The 11,610-nt window shown below is 39.9% G+C and overlaps 1 protein-coding gene across 2 annotated transcripts; it reads right to left on the reverse strand.

Moving 5' to 3' along the window:
* Window positions 1-6,847: 6,847 nt before the first annotated feature.
* LOC111405692 (heat stress transcription factor A-1b) lies at window positions 6,848-10,417 on the reverse strand. 2 transcript variants are annotated; one of them, XR_002704849.1, is made up of 3 exons: window positions 9,950-10,417; window positions 7,645-9,055; window positions 6,848-7,204 (listed from the first exon to the last, which is right to left on the reverse strand). XR_002704849.1 is itself a non-coding variant. In XM_023034689.1 (3 exons), the coding sequence occupies exons 1-2, from the start codon at window positions 10,196-10,198 to the stop codon at window positions 7,796-7,798; spliced, it is 1,509 nt and encodes a 502-aa protein (XP_022890457.1). In that variant the 5' UTR covers window positions 10,199-10,415; the 3' UTR covers window positions 6,848-7,204; window positions 7,756-7,795. The 2 variants fall into 2 exon arrangements, 1 of the variants encoding a protein (XP_022890457.1); XM_023034689.1 differs by having other exon boundaries at window positions 7,756-9,055; window positions 9,950-10,415.
* Between the last annotated feature and the right edge of the window lie 1,193 nt (window positions 10,418-11,610).

Genomic DNA, 11,610 nt, shown 5'->3' on the forward strand with positions numbered 1-11,610 from the left:
CAATATGATTTCATATTCACAAGTAGACTTCCAATTCAAAACCTTTGAGTACCCTGATGCCATTTGGGCTAACTCATTTGCCATGTCATTATATATCCTATTAACGCATTGGAGTTCTACTTGATCGAATTCTTCTAGTAATTCTTGGGCGATCTCGTACTGACTTATAATAGAATCACTTTGGCATTTAAAATCACCGATCAATTGATGGATCACCAATTGAGAATCGCCCCTAACGATCACATTTCTTATTCCCATATCTACCATTAGTTCTAGGCCTACAATTAAAGCTTCATATTCGGCCTGATTGTTGGTGCACATTCTGTCTAAGGTGAATGCAAACTTGTAGCAAATCCCTAAAGGATTAATCAATACTACCCCTACTCCTGCACCTTTAGAGGTTTTTCACTCATCGAAATACAATACCCAAGATTTTAATTCGAACGAATTGATTTCTAATTCGATTTCTTCAGGCATGTCAAGGCATGGATGATCGGCTAGAAAGTTAGCCAAAGCCTGATTTTTGACTGCCTTTTGAGGTATATATTGTATTTCGAACTCTGATAAAACTAGTGTCCAAAGGCCTACCCTTTGGTGTAAAATAGGGCGCGAGAACATATACTTGACTAAACTTACTTTAGAAATTAAATAAACGGTTACGGGCCGTAAATTAGCCCTTAATTTTGTACATGTGAAATACAGTGCTAGACACAATTTTTCAACAGCAGAGTAATTACATTCACATTTCGTCAACCGTCTATTTAAGTAATAAATTGCCCTTTCTTCACCAAATTGGTCTTCCTGTGCGACCATTCCAGCTATTGATTCTTTTTCAGCCGATACATACATTTTCATTGGCCGTCCCTGAATTGGTGACACCAACACTGTGGACTTGATAGATATGTCTTCAGGCTTTCAAAAGCCTTTTGATGTTTTTCTTTCCAGACGAATTAGTCCTGATTCTTCAGCTTTAATAGCGGCGAAAAAACTTTAGTTCGCCCTGCACAGTTAGAAATAAAGCGTCTTAAAAAATTTACTTGGCCTAGAAACCTTTGCAACTCCTTTTTATTGCTAGGTGGTTTTGCTTCTAAGATCGCCTTCTCTTTATTTTTGTCAAGTTCAATCCCTCTCTTGTGTAATAAGAAACCAAGAAAGTTCCCTGCATTGACACCAAATGCACACTTCAAGGGATTCAACTTTAGCTTATATTGCCTCATTCGTTCAAACGAACATCTTAACTGTTCGAAATGGTCATCTTCTTTAATGGACTTGACCACTATATCATCCACATACACCTCAACAAACTTTCCTATCATGTCATGAAAGATAAAATTCATAGCCCTTTGATAAGTTGCCCCTGCATTTTTTAGGCCGAAAGGCATAACCACCCATTCAAAACATCCTAGAGACCCAGGGCATCTAAAGGCAGTTTTGTGTATGTCTTCTTCAGCTATATAGATTTGATTGTATCCTGAGTACCCATCCATGAAAGAATACATGACATGTCCGGCAGTTGAATCTACTAAGGAATCCACCGTGGGCATTGGATACTCATCTTTGGGTGTAGCTATGTTTAAATTTCTAAAGTCTATACACACCCTTAGTTTACCATTCTTTTTTAGTACTGGCACAATATTCGACAACCATTCAACATATATGGCTGTTCTTATAAAACCTGCTTTCAATAATCGCTCTATCTCTTTCTTAATTTCCGGGAGTACATTAGGAACAAAACGCCTAGGAGGTTGCCTATGAGGTTTAAAATCAGGCTTAGTTGGTAATCTATGTTCCACTAAGTCTCTATCTAGACCAGGCATTTGTTCATATTCCCAAGCAAAACAATCTTTGTACTCTTTTAACAAAGCGATTAATTTGTTACTAACCTCTTGGTCGAGCATCTGGTTGATGAACGTTGGGTGATCTTCTCCTTCATTGCCAGTATTTACTTTGATCAGAGGGTCTTGCGCTTGAGCGTATCCAGGTTTGGCAATTCGCATCACCTCGTCGTCCAGTTCTTTTGTAAGTACTTCCTCTTCCAAACAGTCCACCTTGTTGACTTCTCGGCCAAGGCTTTGCTCTAATTCGAATACTGCCAACTTGTCCTTCAGCGCTTTTAGGGCAGTCTCTTCCTTTGCTTTGTCATTGCATTCCTTATTGAAAGCCATCAGTCTGGCTTTGAAGGCCTGAATATCGGCCATTTGCTTTTGCAACTCAGAATCCATTCAAGATTCCTTGATTATTCTTTTGCCAATCACTGGCTCTTCCAGGGCCACTATATTTGGCCTCATCTGTTTGAATATCTCAGTGAGTGCGTCCACTGAGAATGGTTCTTCGCTTTGCGCGACAACCTAAGTTTCTTCCCCGTCTTGTACCACTCTGACAGGTCCATAGTTTCCTTCGTACATGAACTTTTCCACCGAGTTTGCTTTCGCGACAAAAGGCCTATGATCGGCATGTACCACCTCTACTTCGCCTTTGTCATTCCAAAAAATCAGGCATTGATGGAGCGACGAGGGTATATAGCGGCTTCCGTGTATCCAATCTCTTCCTAGGAGCACATTGTAACTAGTAGGGCCATTTATTACAAAGAAGACAGTGATCCTAGTAGTCGTATCTATAGTTATGTCTAAAGGCATAACTCCCTTAGCTGAAGTTGCTCCTCCATTGAAGCTAGTGAGGATGACTTCTGTAGAAATCATATCACCCTCTGTCTTTGCGAACTTTCTCATCATCCTGGATGGAATGGTGTTTATAGTCGCTCCATTATCGACAAGCACCTTTGCTACTGGGACGCCGTTAACTAGAGCTTTAACGTATAATGGCCTCAGGTGTTTTGTCAATTTCATGGCTGGCCATTTAAAAACAACCTTTTCGACAGCCTCTATTTCTACTTCTTGCTTGTTTTCTGTCGAATTATCCCCTTGTGATAGGTCGACGTGTAGTATGTCACGTTGATCCTCTGTCTCCCGAATTTCCTTCTCACTTCTTTCTAATGCTTCCTCATCAGTTATCCAACCTGTGGGAGGGGGCATTATCTTTGGAGGTGACCCATACTTTTCAGAGCGAGGTACTCTCTTCTTCATTTTGGGTGTCCCGTATAGTACGTAGAAGTCGAAAGGACGCCCAGATGGTTCCCCCAACAAGTCTACTTCGCGAACTCCCTCTTGGTGTAGTTGCTTAAACAGAGTGTTGCGCGATACTCCCCTCTTTTTCCTTTCTGCTTCTAGGTCGATTTCTTCTTCAATGTCTGTCATCCCATCGTCCTCTTCATCGTTGTAGGCCTCTCCAGAAGTCTGGCCTTCTTCACATACCAGCATGCAGGCTTCTCCTTCGTTGTCCTCCCTCTCTTCTTCCTTTTCTTTATTCTTGAATTCATTGGCCAGTAGGTAATTATTGGCCACGACAGGAGGCAACGTACCGAATTGGATAGCAAGGGGCTGATCTGGATCTTCTTCATCCTTTTTGTCCCTCTCAAACCTTGACCTCCCAGAAGATGTTTTTGGCAGTTCCTTCATTGATTCATCTGTACCAGTCTCTTTACTATTTTTGAGGACGTTCTGATTGGCTACCTTGAGTAATAGAGGCGCTTTAGGATGTGGCATTCCTTGTTGCTGCCTCATCATCCGTCCGTAGTTTCGCTGGAAACGCCTTTGTTGGGTCCTAGTCATCTCATCGAAGGGTATTGCCCTTCCTGCGCTGTACTGGAATGAATGCCATACATTTGGTCGGCGAGGTTGCGGCCTAAATGTTCTTCCAGTATCTGCTGGTCTGAACTGCCTTTCAAAAGGTGGTCCTCTATAAAATGATGTACCTCGCCCTCTACCATACTGAATGTTTGGGAAGAAGGCAGGGCGATGAGGATGTTGCCGTGTCTCTGGTTTCTCCGTGTCTCCATTTACTTCCCTTTTACACCTTGCGTACAGGACGTTTTCGTCCTTTTTTTTATTCTTTCCCTTTGATACGTTCGAAGACACTGGGATGTGTTTTAGTATCTTCTTCTCCATCGTCTATGATCAACTTGAATTTTGGCAACTTGTTCTTGAACCCAGACGTTACCATATTTACCCCAAGTGGCTGTGGGAAAGGATTTTCGTCCACTGCCATCTTTTTCTTATCGTCGAACGTAATTCGTCCTGATTCAATAGCATCCTGCAATACGTGACGGAAAACCAAGCAATTGTTAGTCAAATGCGACCATGCATTATACCACTTACAATATTTTTTACCCTTTATTTGTTCAGGGTTTGGCAATTTGTGTTTATCGCTCAACTTTATTTGCTTATCCCTATATAATTTATCGAATATAAGGTCAGCTTTGGTCACATCGAACGAGAACGTTCTAACCTTTATGTTTCCTTCCTTTATGGGCTCATCTTTGCCCGATGGTCTAGGTTTGGCAATTATGAGACAAGTATATGTATCCCCTTTTACCAATTCGGCCAAACATATTTCAGCCTGATCGTATGATTCGTCGTCGATGGTATGAACGTCAAAATTTGGGTCTCTGTAATAAGTCCATTTACTAGAATTTTTCATTTGTTCGTCTTCTCTTATTAGTCGTTCATATCTAATCACATTCGCACTCAACTGGAAAAGGTCAGGAAATTCTTTATCCTGGAACTTCTTTTTTAAATCAAAGCTCAAGCAGCCTTTTGCGATCTTGACAAATTCTTTTTCGGGCAGAGGTACAAAACACTTGCTTCTTGCTGTTTTGAACCTTTGGAGAAAACTTTCTGCCCATTCATTTGGCATTTGACGTAGATTCGCCAAATCAGCCAAATTGACTTCAAATTCAGTTTTATAAAACTGAGCATGAAACAACTGTTCCAGTTGTTGCCATGTTTGAACAGAGTTCGCTGGCAAGTTGATGAACCAGGAGAAAGCTACTCCTGTTAACGAACTAGGGAAAAGTCTCATTTTATGGTAATCGGTTACATCACCACTTTGCAACGTGAATCGCCCTATGTGTTCTAGAGTAGACACCTCTCCTAAACCAGTAAACAGTGAGAATTCTAGCACTTTGTACCCTTTAGGCCATGGATATGCTTGGTCTACCCAATCAGGATATGGCTTTGTATACGTCGGCCTAATGACAGGACGCACCCCAAAGGCCATCTGATCCTGCACGATTTCCATAATCTGGTTCCTCAACATGACATTGGGATCATATGGAATTCCTACAGGCTGATTAACCGGTTGATTTGCATGAGGTCTGATGTTTGGTCCTTGATTGGCAACAAAATTACCATAATTAGGGCCATTACCATTAGCCTGTACATCTGTTCCCTCATTACCACGTGGAATATTATGTCCATTGTTTAGGACATTATCTCTCACGTTTGAATTACCCCCCAAGTTAGGCATTCCACTACCATTATTTTGATTTGGCACTGTAGTACCTCCTTGGTTTGAAGTAGAGGGACCAGAAAGCGATTCCACCCCTTGATTCGAATTTAGGACAGAGGGATTATGTCCCACAATTGTCCTGGTTTGAAAGTGGTTTGTAAGAGGTATAGCTGGTTGACATATTTGGCCTACTAACTTATTCATTGTTTTGTTTAACGTCTTTAGCTGTTTGGCCATATTGTCATAGTGTGCATTTCCATTTTGTGTAAATCTTTCCATATTATGAATACTTCGAAGATTTACCTGTTCAACGACGTCTTGCGTGAGTTCTCCAAGCAATGCACCCATGGTTCGAGGACTCAACTCCGTCATTGGTTCGTAACGACTGTTACTGCTCTGATTTTGTCCATCTGTTCGTGGAGAGGCATGCTGCTCCTCATATCGCTCGATTACAGACTGGATTCCTCCCTGACTTGCTCCTTCCTTGTCGGATCTCTGAGGCATATTGTTTCACCTTTTGTATTTTCAACACCTAACACCACAGTCCCACCGGGCGTGCCAAATTGTTTCGCGCGGGTTAAGTCGCTAACAATTAAAAAAGATCAGACGATTGTGTAAGGGACGAAACCTCTTGAGACAAAGTCCCAAAAAGGAGTGTTCTTTTATTGGCGATGAACTTTACAATTGGGAATGAAAAACAACGTGCCTCCAAGGGGCGCAAGCACACGAGTTACAGAAAGAAAAATGTTTAAGTCTAAGAGCTAAGGAAATGAAAGTTACATATTCTCTGTTCGAGAGTTTTGGATTCGGTCCTTTATTTCTGCGTCCTTTCTCCCTTTTATACCTCATAGACGATCTCTTTGTGATTAACTACCCTAAAAACTGTTTGATCGTCCTATAACCACCCACTTTCTTTGTAGTAGCCATTTTGTCATGAAACTGCCTTTTAACTGCTGCCATTATCTTTCATCGTTCAACTGCTTTCGATTGAATTTCTAGAGTCGTGGAACGTGATAAGGCTACTTTAACAACTGCCTTGATAACTGCATTCTTTGATAACCACGATGCTTTATATTTGTTGATACCTTGGGCGACTTGAAGGTTTGGGCAAGAGTAGAATAATAGCTCTGGGCGACCGTATGACACTCCATTCGTTCAGATTCTGGGCGACTTGCAAACTTGGACGATGGCGTTACCGCATTCTTGGGCCCCTTATTTGGGCCTTCACCTTGATTCGTTCGATTGGATTTCGTTCTTTGGGCTATCCGATTTGGGGATCCTTCAATTGGGCTATACTTTTTGGGCTGTTCGATTTGGGCTGAATTTTTATGTGCCAACAGGAGTACATCAAGAAATGCCTATACCCAGTCACTTCTGTTTGTGGGGGCTCGTTCGAAAAGGAGGATATTGCTCTAGTAAGGATAATTGGTGAATATTGTACTCAATTTGCATCTAAAATTATGTTCATTCTTGCATGAACTGAACCTTGAATATGAAAGCATTGAAGCCAAAGACCTTCGAGGAGACCTCCTTCAACTAAAGGTATACAAAAGCACAATTATACACAACTTCATAGGCAAGAGAATTATAAAAGGTCAAGATGTCAAATTTCAGCTGGTCTACCATTCCTGTCTAAGCAAGTGTAGGTAATTGCTATGACATTAGGACATCATATATCATACAGTTTTCTTCTAGGATTTAGAAGTACAGTTTACAAACTTCATACAAAGGTCTCCATGCATTATTTTCCAAAAAAGAGGGTAAAGTTTGAGGTGGATAGCAGTCTAAAAACTTCCCACTGTAACAGAAGCATATTTGAGTAGAGGCATTTTGTATGCCGGTATTCCACAGCATTGACCTGGCAAAAACCAAAATTCAGCATTTGATATCATTTTGCCAAAAATTCAACACAAATATAGCAGCAATTTGAAGCAAAATTATAATATTGTAATCACCATGAATATCAGAGACACCAAGCTTATCCAACAAGTCAAAAACCTAAGCCGAGGAGACAAAGCATGTTTCGCGAAGTCTTTAAGTATTTATAAACTGGTCATATATCATTTTCAACTGCATATTATTTAGATTTATCTACTTTTTAACCACATATTCCTTGGGACACACTGCTTATAAGCAAGCACATATGTAATATTCAGATTGTGTAGTTATTAAAAGGATACACACTCGATTGTTGACATAGATACGTATTGACATCAATGTATAGCTATTTTCTGCAGTGGTACATATACGAATTTGATAATGAGAAGCCAGAATTAGAAATTTGTCATAAAGACCTGCCTTATATGAAGATAGCATTAAGCTCTGTTAACACTTGGTAAGTCTGTATAGAGAAGGACTGAATGTGAAATGACCCACTGCTTATCAAAGGAAATTGAATTGAAGTTTTACCTCCAAAACTTCATGCAAGAATATAATTCTTAACACAGAATCAGATAGTACTGGATGCAGATGCAAGACGTCCCAAATGTTCCGTAACATTATTCATAAGCTTCATCTTATCCCATTCACCTTCTTGCCCTATCTTCTGATCCTGTTCCTCTCCAGTACCACATTCCAATGTGCCAGAATTGATCTCATCAGTATCCTCAGTCAGGGGACTTGCAGAAAGAAATTGTTCCCAGAAAACATCATTTATACCTGGTAGCTTAGGGATCTCGTCTAGCAAGATATCAATGTCAAGATCTGATGAAAATCCATCAGGTCCAACTGGCATAGGGCCATCTACCAATCCTGTCATTGCGTCCATATTCCCTGCATCTCTAGATTCAGCTCCAGTAAGAGGCATGTCTAGGTGCTCATGCTTTTCTGGATAGATTCCTTGACTTTGAGGAAATTCTGGCAACCCAACATTCATTTCTTGAAATGGAGTACCTTGTTTCTTCTCATGTACCAAACCAGAGGAATGCTGGACCGCGGATATGGCAGCTGAAGGACAGTTGAAAGAAAATGCTGATTCTGCTACCGCTGGTGATTGTGAAGAAGGTGGCAAAACCTCTGAAAGGGTCACCCCAGACATTCTATTGGAGGAGCTACCGCTGTCTGCTATACCAGATGGAGGCTGGACACTATCAATCAAGTAACCATTCAGGTTGTTAACTTTCGATTCAAGCCTCCCAGTCGCATTCATCTTTAGGATTTGCCGCAGCATGGACTTTGCAGCTTCATTCATCAAAGGCTGGTACTTAACAATCTGTCCATCAGGTGACACTGTATCAAGTTTTCCACCTAAGACTTCCTCTTCCTGAGTGGGAAGTCTCCTTTTCTTATTACCTCCAGAGATGCGTCTGTTGCTTTCATTTTGATCATGTACCAGCTGGGCCACAAATCCAGGGCTATGCATGGCTTTTGCGAGGAATGACATCATTTGTTGCTGGCGCTGCTCCATTACATGAACACGCTGCCCAACAGTTTGTAATTGGTTATCTGTCGATTGCTGCTGCTGCCTTAACCTGACAAGCTCCTGCATGAGAACATTTTTATCTCTTTTCAGTCTTTCGACCTCTTCCTCTATTCCAAATTTTCCAACTTCAACACAAGACCCAACAGATGAACTCTGAAATTGGGAGGGTTGCTGATGTTGTGTATGGGAAGATTTTCTCCTACTTATGCTCTTCAAAAGGTGCTTTTGGCCTCTTAGGAAACCCTCATTTGCAAATTCCCAGCTGTCTGGGTCAACTTTCTTGAACCCCTGATTGGAAAAAGAGGAAAGCAAACTATAAAAATATTATGGTCGCCGACAACATGATATGGCCCTTCAGAATAAAATTAAAAAAAGAAAAGAAAAGAAAAGAAAAGAAAACATATCTCCATTTTTAGAAGACCTTTATGACATATAGCCAAGATACTGCATGAAACAAAGGACTGATTCAACATAAACACGGCTAATTCTTTTCGCAAAACATGATTAATTGGGTTCTCAACTCCACTAGTTGTACTGAAAACCATGAATGTACAGAATACAGTGATCCTGAATTCCTGATGATTTTCATTATTTTCAAGAATAGCTTTGTACATCCAAATTAGCTTCCATAATCCAAACACGATTCACCTAAATTTTCCAAAACAGACACTATACTGAAAGTTTTTAATACAAATATCGATGAGCTAGTATTTTTGAGAGACCATGGTTCAAAGTCAAGGTTCCAGTGGTTCTCAAAAGCACCTTTCCATATCAGTCATGGCGTATTGGGTATCAGCTGATAAATAATATGAAACAAAGTTGTTCCTCAATTATCAGTTGGGAAGAAAACTTGCAGAGTTTTCTTTCTCTGTCCACTCAAACCATTTCCAGAACCTGAAATTTGGATGCCATTAACAGAAAAAAAAAATCAAAAATAAACAAATCAGGCCAAATCTGAGCAGCTACTGGAACTTTGATATTTTGATAATCATCCTGCTTGTGACTCTCTGAGATAATCTGGTCTCTATAATATGTAATCCTCTGAAGCAGTAGTAACTTAGCTAAATATCTACATACAAGCATAAAATAATGATCCTCGTAACCTAGGGCAACTGGACAAGTACCTCCAATAATCATTTAAAAAAATTGAAAATTCAAAAAGCCACAAAAAGAGATGCTCACATAAGTGTTGAGCTGGCGAACGAAGCTGGAGAAATTATTGTGCTTAAAATATTTAGGCAAAAGATCCCTGGAAAATTCCGGTACGTTCCAGACCACGAAGCTATTGTTGCTCTTGCTCCAAGACACCACCGAATCTGTCGTTGGATCGTCCACCATATCGTATGTCTTGCTCAGAAATGGCGGCGGCGCAGACGATGCTGATGGTATGCTCCCAACACTCAACCCTCCTCCTCCTTCTCCTCCTTCCATTTCTTCAACACCCCACGAAAATTGTCAATGCTATATAATCGTTAATAACTATGAGTAATTGGAATGTTTAAAAATGGAAACCTAGGGCTAGTTCACAGAAGAAATTTCGCAATGAGTGTGTGTGTGTTTACTGCACAAAGCTTAGGAAGATTGGGAAAAGAAAAGCAGACGCCAGAAGGGTCTCAAGATTGAAGCGGTTGATTGGCGCCAGCAAGGCATCCTTCTTTTCTCAACAGTCCTTCTACTTCTCCCATTTTACAATTCTCACACCAGAATATTTTTTATAATAAGCACCACGGAGATATTAACGAAGAGTTAATTATTTGATTGCCCCCCAGGGCACTTCTCTATTGGCAAAGGACGAATTCTCTCAAAACTGATAGATCAGAGATCGTGTGTTCGATTTTTGGGGCTCTTGAAAGGCAATACACATACTGGAAGGTAGGAGTGATTTGGAAGGCAAGGCGCAACATGAGATGGTTCACTAAGCACTTTGACAGTCCAGTTGGAGAGGTGCTCGGACCCTGATCAGTTGGAGGCACATCCCGCATTTAATTGGTCTGTGTGAAGAGGGACGAATTACAGACCCAAAAAATAGTCGTTGAAAACGGACACCTTAAAAAAAAAGGAGTTCATTATTTGATTTCATTAATGGCTATTAAAATTCAAGAAAATTTTCAAATTAATCATCGAATTGTTTCTGAACCCAATTAGTTACTACAATTAGATGTTTATAATTTTTTACATAATCACTTGCTCCATTAATTTGATAAACGTCATATGCATCGTATTAGTTGTTAAATCTTCACAAATCCCTCTAGATGGCTTCGTATTTAGCTTATATCGCAATCTATATGGTTTATGAACAACTAAAAATAAGTTTAGAGTTGAAATGAACAACTTGGTAATGTTATTGACTGAACGTGAAGCTTTTCACGAATTGTCGTAATTTCTTAGTATGAATAATAATAATTGATTGATGTCAAGGTTTAACAAACTCTATGTCGAATAATAGAATGAAAGTGGCTGAATGAGTGAATACCCTTGTTTTGTAAAAATTAAAATTAAAATTTTAATTTAAGTCAAAATTAATAATTAATTTTAACAACATATTCATGAGATTCACAATTTTTCAATTCCTTATGATCAAAATTCACTAAAAATCTAATTTTATTTCCCATCAAACATGGGACTACGGACAGAGAAAAATCATAACATGTACTTCAATGGCCAAATTGAAAATTTACAACTTTAGTGTCCATTTGTGAAATTCTCAACAAATGAAGTTCCTTCTTTCTAACGTGGCAGCATCTGCAGAACCCTATCCGTGTCCACTATTTCACTTTAATTTATTCATTTCCTTGTACAATCCATCCATCCATTCATTCATTCAGTTGGCGTCTCTGTGGTGT

Source organism: Olea europaea, chromosome 12 (genome assembly GCF_002742605.1).
Source record: "Olea europaea var. sylvestris chromosome 12, O_europaea_v1, whole genome shotgun sequence".
Classification (NCBI taxonomy): Eukaryota; Viridiplantae; Streptophyta; class Magnoliopsida; order Lamiales; family Oleaceae; genus Olea; species Olea europaea.